The 20,157-nt window shown below is 35.0% G+C and overlaps 1 protein-coding gene across 1 annotated transcript in view; it reads right to left on the bottom strand.

Annotated features, from left to right (window-relative positions):
* Positions 1 to 731, bottom strand: part of TNNI3K (TNNI3 interacting kinase) — a 251,733-nt gene extending 251,002 nt beyond the window's left edge. The window contains exon 1 of the mRNA XM_053591701.1: positions 661 to 731. Coding sequence (XP_053447676.1) covers positions 661 to 722 — 62 coding nt within the window. The 5' untranslated portion in view covers positions 723 to 731. The remainder of the gene's footprint in view (positions 1 to 660) is intronic.
* Between the last annotated feature and the right edge of the window lie 19,426 nt (positions 732 to 20,157).

The following is a 20,157-nucleotide window of genomic DNA, read 5'->3' as shown; positions in this document are numbered from 1 at the left end:
CTAGCATGCCTGGCATCTGGTAGGTATTGAGTATTTAGCTTGGTTTCCTTTCCAGTGCTGTACATATAGGCGATACAAATACATACAAATATAAATAAGGCTAAAAAATAGAAAAATCTGCATTTAGTGGACACATACAATAGCAGGGAGACAGAGCTGCAAATGGATAAGAACAACAGCGTATACAAAGTGCTATCACACTGACAAAAATAAAGATTAGAGGAGTGCACAGGAGGAAACATTCAGACAATGGTACTCTAACACGTCACTTCTGTTTTCCCTTCTTTTTTTCTTCATTTCTCCATGTCTCCCATCTACTACTCAACAATTTCCTAGAGTAATGAGCAAAGCCAATTTTAAAGATGAAAGAAACTGACACTTCCATTCTTCTCCTTCCCACATTAATCCCCTATTTCAAAGCTGCCATTAATTGGCGTAAGTGAGATTATGAGTTAGCTCTTTTTGTCTTATTTAAGTTTACTATTATATTACTCTGTATAATATTGTGGATGAAATTATGCCAGGAAGATTGTGTATTTGAATTGACAGAGTAATGGTGCATTATGTAGAGGAAAATCTCTTCTGATAAATGAAATTACTATCTATTAGGGATGCTATCCAGACATTTGTCAGCAATTGAAAAAATAAAAAGAAACAAACCTGTGTTCACAACAGCAATCCTTTACCTGTAACTTTAGTGTTAAATGTTCCTTTTGGGGCATTTCATACCATTTTCTTGCTATTTAAATGTTTAGAGAAAGGTTGATGTTAGGCAGCATAACATAATTGTTCACCAAAGAAATACTCCTCAGATTCTATAAGCAAATGAAAATGAGAAATAAAGAGATTCTCACATTTATTTAGCACTTAAAATGGTATAGAGACTCAATTAAATGTGATGTGATACGATATCAGGTTTCATCTTCCCAATTACCTTTCACATTTTGGTGGCTGGACCAATGAGGAAGGCAATTCATGTTTCTCGGCATGCTGTTCTTTTCTCTCCTGTCATTCATCATTTTATTCCAAAGACAGTAAATACTTACAAGTCTTCCCTAAAAACAACTGACTTTCTTTCCACATGATGCTATGTGCCTTGATGGAATCACAAAACAGAGTGCTCTATTTCTGTTTGTTTGCTTTTTTCTTTCTTGACTCTCTATAGACCATACTAGCTGATTATTTTCTGCTCCCATGTTTCTCATCCCTTCACCAACATCACCTCAGGCAAAGAGTTCTCAGTGCAACTTGAATATATTTCTCTAATAATAATTTTCAAACTTTAGCAGTTATCATTTTTATTACGTGTAAGTATTATCTTAGGAGCTTGTTAAAAATTCAAGTTTCTGGAAGATATCCCCAGAGATTGGGATTGATTTGATAGGGGGTGGAGTTATGGAATCTAAAATTTTAGCAAGTCCTGCAGGCTACTTTCCCACAGGAAGTCCTTAGCCCTTGGAAAAACAAGATTCAAAACAGTGGGTAATCCTCTCCTAAGTTTCCTTAACATCACTTCTGGTTGCTAAGACATTTCGGTAGCCTCCTTTATGGTTTTAGCACAAGGTTACTGATCTCCCCGACCCCCCACACCACCAAAAATGCCCTATCATTATTCTCAGAGAATTTGGCATCTATTTCGATGACGCTGATAATATTCTAACCTCAAAATTGTTCAAATTTATTTTCAACTAAAATCATTAAACCATTTGTTACTCCCATTTTATAGTAAACTCTTCTGTCTTTCAAATTACCCTTGTTTATCCAGCAATCATGATGAAACATAATAGAAATTTCTAATTATTCAAGGCCTACCATGTGTTGGGCACTATACTCAGCATTTAATTTATAATATTTTGCATATATCCTGTGAGGTAGTTAACATTCACTTTATTTTACAGATACATATGAGGCTTAAAGATGTTAAGAAACATATCCAAGGACATACAGGTTATAAATAGGATAATCTCATTTTAAAACCCTATTTATATGACTCCAAAACTCTTCCACTGACCAACAAGCTTTCTTATTCTACTTAGATAATATCATCAAGTACATTATTTTCTTGCCTCTTCTAGACTTTGCATGGTACTCATTCATTCTTGCCTACATTCTCGCCTTTGCTTAACAATGCTGTGATCTAAAGTTCTTTACAAAATCAATGAATAAATCAAGGCCCAAATCTTCTTTTTGAATTTAGAAACTACCTTGGTTTTCCTCCCACTCATCACATGTCTTCAGTGAGTGTTATTTATATAGATGAGTTCTCTGAAACAAAATTGTGAACTTTTGGAGCAAGAAGCAGGCTATCGTAGGAAGAGCTCTATCTATAAAGTCAGGGAGGTGTTGCTGCAAATCCCATCCCAGCATTTACTGACCATATGAGCTAGACAGTTCACAATGTCTTGTTTCTAATAGTTATTATCCACAAAAATTAATATTATCCACAACATGGAATTATGGTGATACTTAAATAATCTCCTATATAATATCTTGAATATCATAGCCAGAATGTGACAAATCCTGGACTGTAAGCTCTCTGACACTGATCCCTGCTTCCCACCTCCAGTGCCAATCAGCAAAAGGAAGGCCGTGTTTTTTGTAATTAGTAGAAATTTAGAAAGTCAGAAATCACAAGGATTGTCAAACAGTAGGTAGTTGTTGATGTGGTGTGAGAAAAACGCTACATCGTAAATCCATTGTTAAGCGAAATCTTAGGACTACATATGTCTAGTTTAATCTATGCTTGACATACCCACACAATACTTTACAAATTAAAAAAAATAATAAATGAAGCTTTGACTTTACAAAGTTGAGGAAAATCTCTTCAATTTAGTTACATTTCATTCAGCATATTTATTTGAATCAGTAAGAGTTCGAGAGTTTATGACTAAGTTCTTCATTTGTATCTCTTTCCCAACAAAACAAGTATGTGTGCATATATCTGCAATACTAAAGTGCCAGTCACATCTCTACAGGAATTTTAGATGTTTTCCCATAGGTGAGCATGTGATAGGTACTTGTGAAAGCCAGCCCAGCGGTGTCTCACCATGCCAGTGCTGAGTTCATCATTTTGGGCCAAGCAACAGAGAGAATCACCTATTTCACAAACCTTAAATTGGACACTTGTGAAAACCTTATTAAAACCTTTGACAAATTTCATATAAACTACATGATACATTGACGATTTTATTTGCCAGTCATGTGAGATTTATGTTTACTTTATCTAAAATTAATTTTGAAAAATATAATGTCATTTGGTCCCCGATTTACATTTGGTTCTAAAACAGAGGCAGTTCATCGCCATGAGTGTGTTACAAGAATAACACAGCTGGAAGTGAACATGGCTAATTGGCTTCTAGAGAACTTTTCCTTAGGCAGCTAACTTCACCGACCCTCAAAGTGAACATAGTTTTTCAGTGTTAGATTCAATTTCTTCAGAAGGTTGTTTGTGTATACAAGGGTCCTGCTCTTCTTTTCTGAGCATTTTGTGTCTTCCAAGGTTGTGACACTATCCCAGACAATTTTTCTCTTGTTATCATGGAATGAAATCCACTAACAGCCTGAAGCCAATATTATGTGTTGTTATATGATTGTTCAGGGGGCAGAATCACACTCAGTTCCATTAAGGGACAGCCTTTCAATGTCAAGAGACCAGAGGGTTTGTTAAAATTAGATTTACCCTAGAAATTCAAAGAGAACAATATGGCCAGTTTGCCACCACCATTTGGGAAGAGAAGACTTGCTGGGTGTTGCTGACATTATTATATGAATAATCCAATTCCAGAGAAGATTATTTAAGTAAGCAACAGCTTACATTAAAAGGCTAGTAGCCTCTAGGTTCCTCTGTTTTTAAATTTTACCAATGAGAGAACACAAGTCATATTCTTAAAAAGTAAGATAATTGCATTTTGAGGGCTGTCAGTGTGATCAAGAAGAGATAATCTGACATTCTGAAGCTTAGAACATGACTTTTTTTTTTTTTAAGATATAGAGATACATCTAAAAATAAGATAAGAAAGACATATATATAAGCAAGCAGTAACTCTGATAACTTTACCCAAATATGTGTCTTAGTTCTGTCAGTTCTTTCCCCTTGACCTGTAGGTCATCTTCTAATCTTTCTATTATAAGAACATAAGATTCACTGACTTTCTTCTTCCATTCATCTAGCAAAGAAAAACAAATGGGATTGATTCATAGTTGTGTTCTGAAAAATTTAGACACGGATCATACAAGTAATCAAATCTCTGTTTCTTATTCTGGATTCTATAAGTTAAATTACTGATTGTGAGTTTAAAATGCAACTGTATTGCAGTAATTAAGAACCCATTAGATATTGCATAATATAACCACAAGAAAAAATATATTTGACTTATTTAATTTGATTCTATTGCATTTTAATTATAGCAATCTCTAGCCACAGAGCAGTGTTTAGTTTTTAAATAATAAATGCTTGATGTATAATTCTAAAATCTCTATATTCAGAAAAATTCCAGTTTTCTTTTCTTTTTTCTATAGAATCATACCAAGGTACAAAAACAATATTCTTGTAGGAAATGTTCTGTTTCCTATAAAGATCTTAAAGAGGAAAATTTAGTTCAAAGAATCTTCCTAACACTTTCATATAATATGCTCCTTATCCTCTGTATACAAATTAACACATATTCCAATGAATCATTTATCATTAGTAAGAAAATAAGAATAATTACCAGTACAAGTTTGGGTTGGCCTAGATTTATAATTTCCCATTTGTTAGAAGTTTCTTCTTTTCTCCAGTTCAGTTCTTCAGGTTACAGGATTCCAAGTTTAAGTGCAGTGACAGTCTAGTTGAAATATTTTGATAGTCTGGCTAAAAATAAGCTAACTGCCAAATGGAATGTCATGCAACAATGACAAAGAACAGACTAGCGTGTGCTTTGAAGGATAAAGTCAGAAAGGGAACTAATCAGTCTGTTTAAAAGAGAAGTATAAAAAAAATAAATAAGAAATGTTTCAATAGATTGTTTGCTTTCAACAATTGATTATGTACCCATACTTATTGTCACAGGCCATTTATTTAATAGATCAATCGAAAACATGAACCAATTCCATCAGAAGTTCACAAAAGAGCTATTAAAACTACTTAGATCTTCTGGGATCATTTTCTACTGAGCCCAAACAATGGTAATCGGAAAGAGTGACTGGTGATAGAATTTGTCTATATAAATAAATAATGGAAATCATAGCCTGTGAAATGAATGTAAATTTTGTCCACATAAGAGTCATGAAATTATGTTTGTAGTGAAAGTCTCAACATAGACCATCATTAATTTACATTGCTTGATGATTCTGATCCTAACAATCATAGAGAAGAACCTAAGACATTAAGTTCTACATATTACAATTCATAAAATAATAAATTATAGAAACAGTAACATTAAGAATAAAAAGATCAAATGTTGTGGGTTGGACTTTAGTCTAAGTACTATATATCTGTATTTGGTCACTTACGCCTCACACAATCCAGCAAGGTGACTGCTGTTTACATATGACTGATGAGAAAGCCTATTGCTGCTGGTAGGTGGTGGAGTCTGGGATCGGTTCTGACTATGTGACTCAAACATCCCAGCCACACATGACCACTGCTGTGTCTCCTGTATTTTCTCCTTCATTCCTCTTCAGGTTACTTCTTGGGAACATTTCCTTTTGTACATACATATTTCTATGTTATAGAAATTGTTATACTAATACTAACATATTGTTAGTATTAGTATATACTAACATATTGTTAGTATTAGTATATACTAACATATTGTTATACTAATATTTCTATTATATGTATACTAATATTAGTATACATATACTAACATATTGTTATACTAATATTTTTATTAGTATAACAAACTCAGGGTATGATGTAGGATAAATGGAAAATATAGGGGAAAAAGTTATCAAATTTGTAACTGTGTATTTCTTTTAGATAATCCTAGTATACCTCGAAAGTATACTTTTACATCTTTAAATTTCCATTCAGAGGACACGGTTTTCATTTAGTAGGTATGGATTTCATATTTACTAGAGTTGAATCTTCCAAAAACACTCTCTTTTTGAAGTGACTATTTAGACAAATTTAAGATTCTCTATGCCTTTTTCTCAGCAACATTAGTCCGAATTCTAGAAGAAAGGATTATGTGGTGGGTATAAACAATACCCGGAAGGTTGTATATTTGAGCTGACAGAGCCATGGAGCATTATGTAGTGAAAAACTCTCTCATAGTAAATGGAGTATTATACAAATAAAAGTTAGCTCTTCTATCATCTTGCATTGTGTTTCCAATTTCCTATTTGGAACACAAATCTGACACACCGCTTTTTAGAATTTTTCCTTTTGATTTTATTCTCCCCCAAAGCTTGGCTTTTACAAATGAATGCTTTGGCATTCCATGGAATAACGTCTGCTATGAATGTGAAAATCCAGGCAGCAGTCCAGTTGCATTCTCCCACACCCTGAGGTAGTACATTCTGCTGAAAAAAGGGGGTGGGAGGTGAGAGGAATATAAAATGTGCAGGAAATGTTAATCTCAATAATTACCTAAAATATTAACCATTATCGAGCTAGAACAATTCCGCATTTTTAAAGAAATAGTGTACCATTGTAAACCCCTTTTAGGAATGTGAATCTACATAATGGGTTAAGGGCAATGAAGTAATTCTTTGGGGTACCTTCAGCAAGATGAGGAAAAGATTGGGATATGTAAATGATTCAGGATAATACCCTGTGCTTAACTGATTAATTTTTCTGTTAACCAAAAAATATGTTAACAAAAAAGTCAATTAATTTTTAAAAGTTAAGGAAAAGTATGAAATATAAACAAGGCCCCCAATTAGTAATTCCTTACAGGATCATTGAAATTTTCAAAAAAGCTGATACATTATAAGGAAAAACCTACTCTAAGAAAAGTAAATATACTTTTTTCTTTTAAACTTGTTTGTTTTACTCAAAAATGTCAGGATATATTTGGCAAATACCTTATTTCTTCAACTATTCCTTCTCAACTAAGCTCCATGTTCTATTGAATTAAACCTATATCTAGTATTACTACCATCATTTTAGCTGATTCATTAGACCGCTTCTGCACACACATAGCTATGTTCTGATTCTCCTTCAATGAGCCTATTTATGTTGTTTCTAAGTTACTTTGTTTGAGATTCATACGATTTCCTTATCCCAATATATATTTATGCATCAGCTAATTTAAATTTTAGAATGGTTTCTTCATAAGTATTTAAAAGGATACTTTCAAGATAGAAAGACAAAAATTGATCTTGGCACCGCTACCTCTATGGTTTCAACAGAGAACTTACAAAGGGCATGTCTCCCATAAAAGCAAAGTGATGCAGCTAGAACTCACATTTAGAAGTATGAGTTAATTTATACTTGAACCATAGATCATTCTTTCATTATATATAGTCCTTATTAATATACCTTGAAGTTAGGGTAAGACTATATTTTTGATATGTTGCATCTAGATGACAATAAATTAAGAGAATCATTGCTTTAACAATAAAAAAGCCAGAATTACCAGTTCATTTATTTTTAGGTTTTGTCACCTATTTTTAATAAGTATTAAATGACTCATATTAAAATAAAGTCATTTATAAGAGAAATTAAGCCTTGCCAAGGATGCCTACAATTATTCAAATTTACAAAATAATTTGACTAATTTCCTTTTAAACAAGGTATTTCCGCATTTAAACAAGCACAACTTGTAAGATTCTTATTTATCAAAGAAGGGTCCTTTTTCCACTAGAACACCTAAATTTACAGTAGATGAAACTATAAATCACCATCATGAGTCTGAACATTGTAGATGTAATATTCAGAGTAATCCTCAAAATTGCATAGGACTTGAGAAGGTATCATAATGAAAATAAATGTGAAGAAATCAATATCACACACAGTAATTTAAACAGGTGTTCTCAGTATTGCTAGCTGTCAAAGTATATTAAAGAAAAAAATAATATTGCTATTTTTGTTTTCAATATAGTACAACAGCAAATGCACAGACCTTAATCTCTTTTGTGCCTCTTTTTATTGGTGGGTTAACATTGGCCAAAACTACGTTTCAAACTTAATGAGCCCTTTTAATTGTCAATCCATTTCTTCCTTGATTGACTGATTGATTTGTCCATTCAAGAAGCATTTACTGTACCAAGCACTCCAAAGATCCCATGAGGCTGGGTATAGACAAGTCAACAGGAAATGCCAATACAGTATTTGTCCAGTGATAGAGACACACGTGATTGGTGACAAGAAGGTCTATCTAATACAGTCTAGATTCCAATCAAAAAATGTTTCTTTGAGGCATTAATCAGAATACATTTTAAACCTTGGGCCATTCCATTCTTCTTTCTCCCCACCTAAGAGTCAGTTGACCTGCTAAGAAAATGACATTGTGCTATAATTACAGTTCAGGTAAAACAAATTAATGTATCGAGCAGATAAAAATTTCCATGCCTGAAGTTTCTAATTAATAAAACAAACAAATAATCAAATCAGAAAAAAAAGGTAGGAATACAAAAATAATTAGTTCTGCTTATATGGAGTCAGTTTTCTTTTCATTTACCAATTACCTACCCATGGCTGTTCCCCAGAGTGAAAAGAAAACTAATTTAATACAACTAAGACAAAGTATTTAAGGGTTCAAAGAGAAGACTACATAAGATGGTTAGAGAATCCACAGACATGCATGTCGCTAACTATTATGCAGCTAAACTAGACAGTTTTCGTTTGGATCTCCTTACTGATTAGATGACTATTTTCCTGTTGCTTGATGCACTGGAGTCCAGTGCTACAGAAAACCACAATCTTCTGGATGTGCTTAAGTGTTCTGTGGCCCCAACAACTACAAAACCGGTTCTATCAGTTCCTTAACTTGGGGGCAAATTCCAAGCCTGATTTTTTTTTTTTTGAAAATTTGAAGGCCCTGAGATAGAAGAGCATTGCCAAAGCATCATGTATCTGCGTTTATTTGTATGATCCTTGAGTTGGCCTGCTGAGAGATACCACAGGACCAATTCTTTTCTTAGTCCCCCCAAGCCGAGAGTCTTCGTAAGCATTTTGTCGAAGAAATTACTGTTAAAATGAATGGTATGATAGAGACATCCTACTGTCTGTGAAGTCAGTTTCCCTGCAGTCTCCTCACTGTCAGCATGATGATCCAGGGTGTCATGCTATCTACTGTCTTGCCTCCCTCCCACCCTTTATGTCAGTGGCAGAAATGACATCGGCCTTTTGTTGTACTCAGATCTTTCCATTCACATCGTACAGCTCAGCACTCCACCAACTAGAACTGACTTTGACTTTGACTCAACTGTTACTGTTTCTATCACTTTTATACTTTAGTTGTGAAATTAGATTGGCTCCCTCCACAGTTCAAATTGCAGGTATATAATCTTTAATATCCTGGATAAAAACGTTAAAAAGTCAGCTTTCACTTACAGCCCCATTAGTAGGGCCATACATTTGGTTGGGTGAATCAACAGAGAGTGGAAGTTTGTAGGATCACACAGCATTCCGACTTCTTTTTTGCAAAGATTGTCTCTGAAGACAATTATTTAGAGTGCTTGTTTTTAAAAGGAGTGTTGGAGTGCATTTTTAATGCCAGGCAGATTTTGGGTAATCAAGTGCTTCAAATTCACAATCTTGCCTAATAGATTTATATCTCACTTTATTGTCATCCAAATATCATACCCTTCCCACCCCAAATTTAAGTTTAATGTCTAAATATACAAAAAATTTAGATTTTAATTACAATTTATAAACGAGTTACATTTTTTTCTTACTTTGCTCCCCTTCTTTAATTTGACTTATTCAGAGTAGACTGTAACTATGAATTTCACAACCATTTGTTTTCATGTAAAGCCACTTTAGAAGTTCCTACTGCATCTGGAAATACAGTTACATTGTACTTTCCCAACCTGGCAATGCGGAGAGGGACTGTTGTAGTATTCTTGCGCTTCTCTCTGGGAAAGTGGCATCCCTGCTTCAGGATCCAGTGTAGAGGGCAGCACTTCTGAGGAGTCTTTACCAACCTCGCAAACCACTTTGCTCACCTGTTGCTCTCTCTCTATCTAGTACCCGGCTTTGTCTCTTGAACTCACAATGCCATCACTTGAAATCCACAGCCGTATAGAAGAAAAGACGTGAATTAATGGATGAAAGCACAAGCTAAAACCTTAAAAACAACATTGTCACCAGTACTGAAGAGGTCGGTTCTCAATTACAGAGTAGAGGAAACTGCACACCTAGAGATGTTAAAGCACCCCTGTACTGCCCAAGGACCCCACTCTTCCCATAGCATTAACCTTATCATTTAAGCTCACCCCCTCCTGAGGTGCAGAGCAAAGGACACAAAGATACCTTCTACTTGGGCATTTCTGTTGCCTAAGTTTAGTAATCACAGTAGAACATACTGAACTTTATGTTCTATGGCCCCAAACAACTTTGATTCCAAGTCTTGAGTCTAATTGTTTAAACTGGCTCACTAGGTGATGCCATTTCCTATCTTCCTTCTCTCAAGTTGAAGTCTAGGTTTCATTCATAAATAGCTACCTAAAACTATCCCCATATTTCCCTACTTCATAGATGCAGCAAGGCAATAAATGGTGGAGCTTGGGGTACAGGGCTTCTAGGCATTAGGAAATCGTGCAGGCCTTGGGCACAACAGAATGAGAGATAAATGCAGATCATCACACTGAGGGTTTCATCAATTGCTTCCATTGATGTCTTTCTAAAACTCTTTGCCTGTGATTCTCAGGCACCCGCCCCACGTAGCTATGTAACAGCTAACTTATTCACTGACCACAACAGTTGGCTATAGAGACTTTAAAAATCACACTACCTTTCTTTGAAGTATTACATAAAACTCATTTCTTCTCTGTACTCTGGAAATGTTCTAATCTACAAAATTGTCTTGAGATAATATATTAGGACTACATCCCATAGAGTTACTAAGGGTAGCTGTTATTAACTGTTCTTTTTGATAACTAAATACATTTTTATTTGGCAACTAATATTGTACTGTAATTTATACATCTGTTCATATGTATACATACACATATATTATATATACACAAATACAGTTGAAGAGCAGGCCAGAAATAAAACAAAAACTCTTACGTCCTTTTTTTATACATGCAACATCTGCTTCTGTTATGGCATCTATCAAGAAGATAGAACTAACGTGAGGCCATAAGCAACTTGAAAGCAGGAATCTTTGCATTCAAAACAGCATAGCACAGTGCCTGACAGATATAGATATAAATTAAATTTTTTTTGTATTGAATTGAATTGAACCAAACTGAATCAAACTGAATTGGATTGAACCAATTGAATTGAATGGAATCAATCCTTTCAGTAAGAGAAATATTGCTAAAGTCTAGAAAAGAAGTGAAATGAATATAAAAGAAGCCATTGCCAATTCTGCAGACTAAATACTATAGCCCTTTGAAATTCCACACAGGGATATTTCAAACAAATATTATTGTCTTTATTTTTCTCATCATATACCAAACCTGTAAGAGGTTTTTTCATTATTTGGAATTACCAGCATTAGTCATTTATAACAAGGTCGTTGATGTTTTAGCAATAATTTACAAATAAGACTTTCTAGGGAGCTTTTAAAAACTACAATTACCAGAACCTACTCACAATAAACAAAGTCAGAATCTGCTGGAGTTAGGGTCATGAAATTACAAATAAATAAAATAAAATTCCCCAACGTAATCTGAATACAAATTATCCATAAAAGTATAAGGTAGAGTCTGTGCCTGCCGAGTTTATAGCCTAATTTGATGTTGAAAAATAGGAATTACTCTATGAAGTACTTTTTGATGAGTGTTAAATGACTGGTCAAAAAAAATGCTATATAATTTAAGAGCAGGAAAGGATTGTATCAGGCTGGCATAAAAGGATTTTGAATGACTTGCAACAGGTCTTGCTACTTACAGAATTTTTAGAATCTTAGTCAGAGGGAAAGTAAATAATTATTTAATTTCTTGCATATGATAAATTGAGAGTGTGGATATAATTTAGATGATTACATCATTTAGAGGGTTCAGAGAAAATGTTAAGATTATGTTCATTAAAATCTCTCATTGCTTCACATAGTAAAACAAATTAAACAAAAATGATGGGACCAAAGCAATTTTAAGTTCATTTTGAAATTATTATTATTATTGTTATTATTTATTTATTATTATTATTATTTTTTTGAGACACAGTCTCACTATGTTGCCCTTGGTAGAATGTCCTGGTGTCACAGCTTACAGCAACCTCAAACTCTTGGGCTTAAGTGATTCTCTTGCCTCAGTCTCCCAAGTAGCTGGGACTACAAGTGCCCCCCACAACGCCAAGCTATTTTTTGGTTGTTGTCATTGTGTAGCAGGCCCTGACTGGATTGAACATACTGGCCCCTGTGCATGTGGCCAGAGCCCTAACCACTGAGTTATGGGCACCAAGTCTTCATTTTGGATTTTTTTTTTTGCACTAAAAATTGATGAGGCTAAGTTAGGCAAAGTCATAAATACCAAATGACAGGTAAGTTACATAAAGTGGTGGCAGCAATGGCAGAAACTATGGACAGGAAAGATAAAAAGAGTCTCAAATGGGAAAAAAAAAAAAAGAGTCTCAAACGAAAAAAAAAAAAAAAAGCTAAAACTCCCACCTGGGAAGGAGCATAAGCCAGTGTTCCCCAAGTGAGAGAAATACGCACATTACACATGAACTCACAGTGCAGTGAGGAGAGTGAGTGGTTTAAACAGGGGCACCATTTTATAAAAATAACAACATTTTTATTAAGTGCAAATCTATCAAGATTTGAAATGTAATGTTCAATGCTGGACACTTCATTATGAAAGAAAGACGAAAGACAGAAAACTTGTCTAAAGAAATGAAGGAATATTTATAGATTATGAAATATATTTGTCCCAGCTCAAGAGAGTAATGGTACTTATTTTCTAAATGTTCCCTTAATTATTCCATTACATTTTCTTAGAGATCACAAGTGAATAAGCATCATATCTGTAACCATTTGGAAGAATTATTCCTAAGGCTGTGTCACAAATTTTATGAAACCATTTCAGACTCACATGGCCTAGTGGCTTTTGGTGTCCATATATCCTGGCTTTTGATTTAATGCAGACCACAGATGAGTTAATGATGGTACTGAAAAAATAGATCAAATGCTGTTAGATTTTTGTACTTGGCGCTTTGTTAAGCCTTATACTTAACTAGAAATTGTAATTTGTTTGCATTCACTAAAAAACTTTGAACAATGTCTTACTCTTTTAGCTAATGTCTGATTATGGGCAATAAAATATACATTTGTATGAGCTTTGCTTATTGCTGATGTTATTTTTCTACTAAGAGCCATGAAAGAAAAGGTTTAAGCAGTGTAGCTAACTCCATAAACACATTCATGTGGCTCTTTAAATCAGACTGATATTGGAATATCATAGTAGTGCCATTTCTATATCCTATCAGTAAAAAAGCCAACTTCATACTGAATTTTTAGTTCAGCACAGATGATGATAAACCCTTGGAAAAACAGAAGGTAACTACTCATGTCAAAATAAAACCACTTCCCAGAGATATGTGTTCTAAAGAGAATATAAAATGTAGAATAAAACACTAAAGTTTTGAAATCTAGTCATTGTTTTTTTTCAGGTTCAGAGTAGATAAGCTTCTGTGCAATATTTGTACTATTTTAATTCATTTGTGAAGTTTCTCCTTCACAGTTCTTTCTTGCTTCAGTTCTACAGTTTAATGCGCACTGTTATGGTTAGGCAAAGCTGTTATATGAATCGCCGTTCTCCTACAGCGTTTTACTAGGAAACCGTCTGTGAGGAGACACTGACTCTTTTGATTGTTTCCTTACTCCTAACTGTTCAGCAAAATCTTGAGTCAACTTGTCACTTGGTAACCAAATACTGGACTGTTTCCTCCCATCTCTCTCTCTCTCTCTCTCTCTCTCACACACACACACACACACACACACACACACACACACACACCACTTCCTCTCCTCTTCTTTGAAAATTATTATTGATCCGAATTTGATCAGTTTTAATTTCTAAGAAGGTACCTCCACATTTATAAAAAGGCTGCAAATTCATCTGAACTTTAGACCTTTCTCCAAGCCGCTCTTACTTCAAACACGGCACTTGAGACTGGGCTGTGTTAGCCCCTCTTGTGCACCAGGCACTCTGGCCTACCCATCTTTTGAGACCTAGTCTCAATCTGTCACCCTGGGTACAAAAAGGTTCAAGTGATCCTTTTGCCTCAGTTTTTCTATTTTTAATAGAGACAGGGTCTCGCTTTTGCTCAGGCTGGTCTCAAACTCATGAGCTCAAGCTATTCACCCACCTCAGCCTCCCGGAGTGCTGGGATTACAGGCATCCCACCTTCTGAAAATACAGGCCCTTATCAACTCTTCCTTCAATCTCTGTGTAAATGGCCCTTTCCCTGGAGGCCTTGCCTGAGCCTGGAGCTTTTTATAGTCCCTTCTGCTGACTGCTCCAAGGACACACCACACTTCCCCTGCTGCAGCTCTAGTCACAAATCATTAACAATGTCTATCTTATCATCAAAGTAAACTGGAAGAACCCTGAGAACAAAGAATAAAATATCCCTAGTGCCCATCAGAGACCCTGGCACATAATTAACACTCAACATATATCTCATAATTTAACTCAGAGAGGGTATAACAGTGGCCTATCTGATTTACCCATCCTAAATGACGACTTTATTTTGAGGGAATTAGATTCACTTCCTAATTTTAAAAATATACATCTACCATACCTTTGTCTACTTATGGTTACTCTGACTTCCCCAGTGACAGATTTAAAGTTGTTTATTATCTCTAGAGCAGGCGTCAGGCTAGAGGCTGAGTGGTCCACTCTGTGATGTGGTTTATGTGATATGGACGACAAGGGTTGAGGATCAAGATGTTTACCTTCTCTGCCCTTTTTCTTTATTCCCTTCCAATGTTAAGAATTTCCATGGTCATTACATTCTATAATAATCATTGTAAAAATATATCGTCTAGTAGTACTACCCTCTTCACAATATGCCATCCCCTCTACTAATAAAAATGCACCATCACTAGGGAAAATGTTGAATAGTAAGTCAACAAAACAATACAAAATTACAGTTGATGTTTCACATGAACAAGAATAGTAGACTTATTTTTAAATGCTAAATATAAAAATCATGATCACAAAGACATTGAAGAATTAAAAACAACTTATTTCTATACATAAGACAATTCAGAAAAAATGCTTGAGCCCCCAAATATAAGTGGTATATGGAATAAATGTTTTCTTGGAGGCATCTGACAAATACACACATTTGGACTTAGGTTCTAAGGAATCAGAGAGTGGGCCAGGGCCCCTCTTCAGGTTGGGAATTCTTACAGGGGATGGATCTTTGACACATTAAGCTGAACCCCCCCGCACTTTAAAAAATATGCCTTTGCTAAGCATCAGTTAGAAGTAAACCTATCATCCTTTATTCCAAACCAAATGAATTGTGAAGCAACTTGCCTTGGTGATGAGCAGAACAAAAGGAAAAATAAATTAAATTAAATTAAAATAAAATACTAAAACAAAATAAAGTAAAATTAGATCCTTGCATAAGTATGACCTAAAATATGCTTACTAAGGATATTCCCCTCATTTACAGAAGTTCGTGGTCCAGAGAATTTCAGTTTTGAACTTAGTCTGAGGTTAATCTTAGGCAGTGATGTCTCTTTGGTCTCATGATAGAAGTAAATGCCAAACCTCTTAGGAAAGTTCATTCATTGTAGACTGTGGACAACTTTTACAGATACTTTGCCACAGACAATGATCAATGAACAATTAGTCAGCTATACTAGAAAGTGTAGCAACATGAGCTGAAAAATAAGCATCAGAAACAGACCTACACTGGCTTCAGGTAGTGGAATTATCAGATAGGATTTACAAAACAGTGTTTACTTAGCACATATGAAGAAAGGAAAAGGAAAAAGAAAGATGCAAATAATAAGTATATGTTCAGAAAATAGGAAACTAAAATGAAACAGAAAATATAAAGGAAAACTCTGTGAATCAAAAAAATAAGAAAAAAATTATCATTTCTTTTCTCCCAAAATACATTGGAGAAAAAACATTCAATTATAAAGTTATGCTTTTATTTCAAATTCACATCTGTGATTTCAACCTGAAAGGAAAATAGTATGTAGCTTTAAAATATACTGATCAACTTAATATAAAAATAATTAACACTTTGAGTTATACCTTTGAATTTTTAGAGATGCAAGCAAATTATTAAAAAAATCCTGTTTCAAATTTAAACTCTCTTCTTCTCCAAACACTAGCCCTTCTTGGTGAATTTTCTTTCATATTCCTGATATTTCAGAGACTAACAGAAAATAACTAAATTGATTTTGCTGTTAGTAATTCTCAAATACCCACGGAATCAGGAATCAAAGCTATATGCAAAATAAGACTAGCATTGGACACTTTTTATTACTTGACTCTATAAAACAAACTTATTAGGAGTCTTTGCTATGATGACGGTATATTTATGCACTTCGTGGAATAAATAATGTACAGGAATCATCCAAATTCATATTCTGTGGGAAGCCATCTGGTTTCATGTGAATTTATGAATATTTTAGCTTGCTCAGCTAGTCGAAAGTAAATTCTGGCACTAGGGATTATCTTTCAGATTTGTGATAGTATTATAAAAAAATCTGCTTCTGTAAATCAATGATTGACACACTTACTATAGTTTTTTTCTCAATAAATTGAGTCTACTTAAAATACATGTAATATTGCATGATTAGTTTGGAGAAATTATCATTTTGGAAGCCACATTCAAACTAAATTAGAACAATGTTTTAATAAAATAGTTTCCTATAAAAAGTGAATCTTGACATTGGGTTGGACTTTATAGATTACTATGGTAGACAGTGTGATGTATTCAGATCCTTCTTCAATGAAAAGCTTGCTACTTTAGCTACTGGGTGTGCTGTCACTAGATAGCCTTTAGCTGTCAGCCCCTTTCACAGATTTGTTTAATCACAGAGAACTATCTTACCCATGGTACTACTTTCCCAGCTTTCCATATCAATTTTACACCTGAGAAAAGATGACTGATGGACTGTATAAATCCTGTCCACTGATGTCCGACCCAGGATAACAATGAAGTGACATTCTAATAACAGAGGTCCTCTTGGGACCACAGTTAAAGCTGTCACTGGCCTTGCATCTTGAACTCTCTTCTGCTCAATCTTGCTCTGTCCCTGTTCTTGTACAAATATTAATCTCAAAGGTACACATTAAGAAATAATTTTCATTCTAAAATGCATCTAAGAGTCCACATTCCAGGAAATCCCACCCATAGCCTACCTCTTACTAAAACAAGAACTTCTTGGAAAAACTCTTGGTAAATGGTCTTTAAGTCTCTTTGCTTAAACATTTTGGTATTACTCTATTATTGAACAAAGTTCTTTATAATGTATGTAAATTTTCATCCCTGTAAGATCTGGAACAACATATAACCAATTTCATTATTCTGTTAGTTTCTTCATTAATTAATTAACATTTAGACACATGTTCATAATTTATAGGACAGTTATATTTTTAACATTTTTTAGAGTTATCCTTTGATAATTAGAAATACATAGTTGAGATCTGATAACACATAGATGCTATAATAATGGTTGATATCCCAAAGGAGTGAACGTGAATAGAGAATTCTAAACATAAAGGCCTGTGACCTTCTAATGGTAAGAGGTAAGGATGATGAGGAGGAATCATTTAAGAAAACATAAAAAGAATAACTAAAGAGTTAGGAAAAGAACCAGTAATGTGGGGCTCCTTAAAGCCAAGGAAAAAATGCTTGTCAAAGTAGTGATTTGTGGAGGCAAATGATTAATCAGAAAGAGGCTAAAGATGAAAATGAGAATGACAACTAGATTTCAGCAAGATGAATCTTTAGAAGAACAAGTCGAGTGAGGTGTGGGAGAGGCGGGCTTAAAGCCTGAATTGGGTTGGAGAATGAATGATAGGATAGCAACTGGAGAGAAGAACAGACAATATATTATAAGAACTTTAGTGTATAAAAAGCAAAGAAATAGGGCGGCGCCTGTGGCTCAGTGAGTAGGGCGCCACCCCCATATACTGAGGGTGGTGGGTTCAAACCCAGCCCCAGCCAAACTGCAACAACAACAACAACAACAAAATAGCCGGGCATTGTGGCGGGCACCTGTAGTCCCAGCTGCTCAGGAGGCTGAGGCAAGAGAATCGCCTAAGCTTAGGAGTTGGAGGTTGCTGTGAGCTGAGATGCCACAGCACTCTACCAAGGGTGATAAATTGAGACTCTGCCTTTTAAAAAAAAAAAAATCAAAGAAATAAAGCAATAGTTGAAGGAAGTGGCGTCAAGAGTTTTTTGAAATAGGAAAATAACAGAGTATTTGTCTGCTGCTGAGAATTACCCACTAAAGGAGGGAAACTAATGATACAAGACAAAGAAGAGAGAATTGCTGAAGTGATATCTTTCTTTATAAGAATGTAAAGCTACAAAGAAATTGCTGCATTGCAATAGCCATTATTATGAAATTACAGTGCTTTGGAAAACTCAAAAAATATGTATGCTTGTTTGAAAATAAGTCAACTCGGGAATCATTTAGTGTATTCAGCAGAACCCATTTTAGAAATTATGACCTTCTTGGAGCCACTGGTATATTTCAGCAAAGACAGAGACAAGACTACAAAGTTTATAGCATATTCTTACATCACAGGAGCAGGCAACAACACGTCTCAAACTCAGATAGGAGTAAGCTTTGATAGTTTCTGATGACAAAAATTATTTTCATATGGTATTATTCATAGTGTTAAGTTCAGCTCGAGGTCCAGCCATTACCATAGGAATCATCATTCAACAGTAAGCAGAAGAGGACACTGAAGAGAAAAGGATCGCAATGATTGATATGTGACAAACGCCTGTCACTGATTACAAGTAGTTTTTGGTTGTGCTTGTCTCTCTTCTATCCAACTTTCAAAGTTAAAGGAAGGAGCCGTATAACAGGGCACTAAAACCTTCCAATGAAAGTGGATCTTGGTAATGAAAGACCCTTTGATTCTGTCCAGACCCTGGTGTGTCTGGATATGCAAAGATCAGCTCACTGTTTGAAATAGGGTCTTGAGAGAAGAGACCTGTGCAACCGATTAGAATGAGAAGCACGAAAGCTCCCAGAGATAATCTAGATGGTTGGTGCCTTTATAGTGCGAGGAGAGGTGTTGGTCAGGGAAAGAGGAAAAGGCTTGTCAGAGATAATTCTGGATTACAACAAAATAGTGAGTGAAGAAACACTTGGTGATCAGAATGTCCAAGAATTTCTAAGAACAACTATTATTCAGTATTGTATTCTCATTGCTTTTACATTCTTCTCTTTCCTTCTGTCCTTTCCTCTATAGCCCCAAATATTCAGAGAAATGTGATACACATGGAAATTATATACAGAAGGGCGTCTTTCTTTTGGAGGGGGTGAGGTGATGTGGTAGGTGTAAGAAAATAAGTTGAGGCTCATTGAGTGAAAAATAGGCATTTAGCTCATAAAATTTGTGAGAAAATCACATACATGCCTGAACAAAACTGACTCACCAGAAATGGATACTTATAGCTAAAGACAACTGTGAAGATACAGGATCTCCAGAAATTTCACAGATATTTGGGAAGAGTTTTTGACATTTAAGGCACTTGGAATAGAGCTTAAACTAATGTTTTCTACACCTAAACGGGAAGCAAAATTCCAGATGATATCTGATTGCACATAACAAATATGAAAAAGGAAAAACAAACAAAGCAGAGCATGGTAGCTCATACCTATAATGCTAGCACTTTGGGAGGACAAGGCAGGTGGATTGCTTGCCCTCAGGAGTTCTAGACTAGAACTGAGGAAGAGTGAGACCCCATCTCCACTAAAAATAGAAAAACTAGCCAGGTGTTGTGGCAGGTGCCTGTAGTCCCACTTAGTTGGGAAGCTGAGGCAAGAGGATTGCTTGAGCTCAAGAGTTTTAGGTTGCTGTGAGCTATGACACCATAGCAATCTATGCAGGCTGACAGAGTGA

The sequence above is a fragment of the Nycticebus coucang genome, chromosome 5 (genome assembly GCF_027406575.1).
Source record: "Nycticebus coucang isolate mNycCou1 chromosome 5, mNycCou1.pri, whole genome shotgun sequence".
In the NCBI taxonomy this organism is placed as follows: domain Eukaryota; kingdom Metazoa; phylum Chordata; class Mammalia; order Primates; family Lorisidae; genus Nycticebus; species Nycticebus coucang.
The sequence above is the reverse complement of the archived record's forward strand: the minus strand, read 5'-3'. Positions and strand labels throughout refer to the sequence as shown.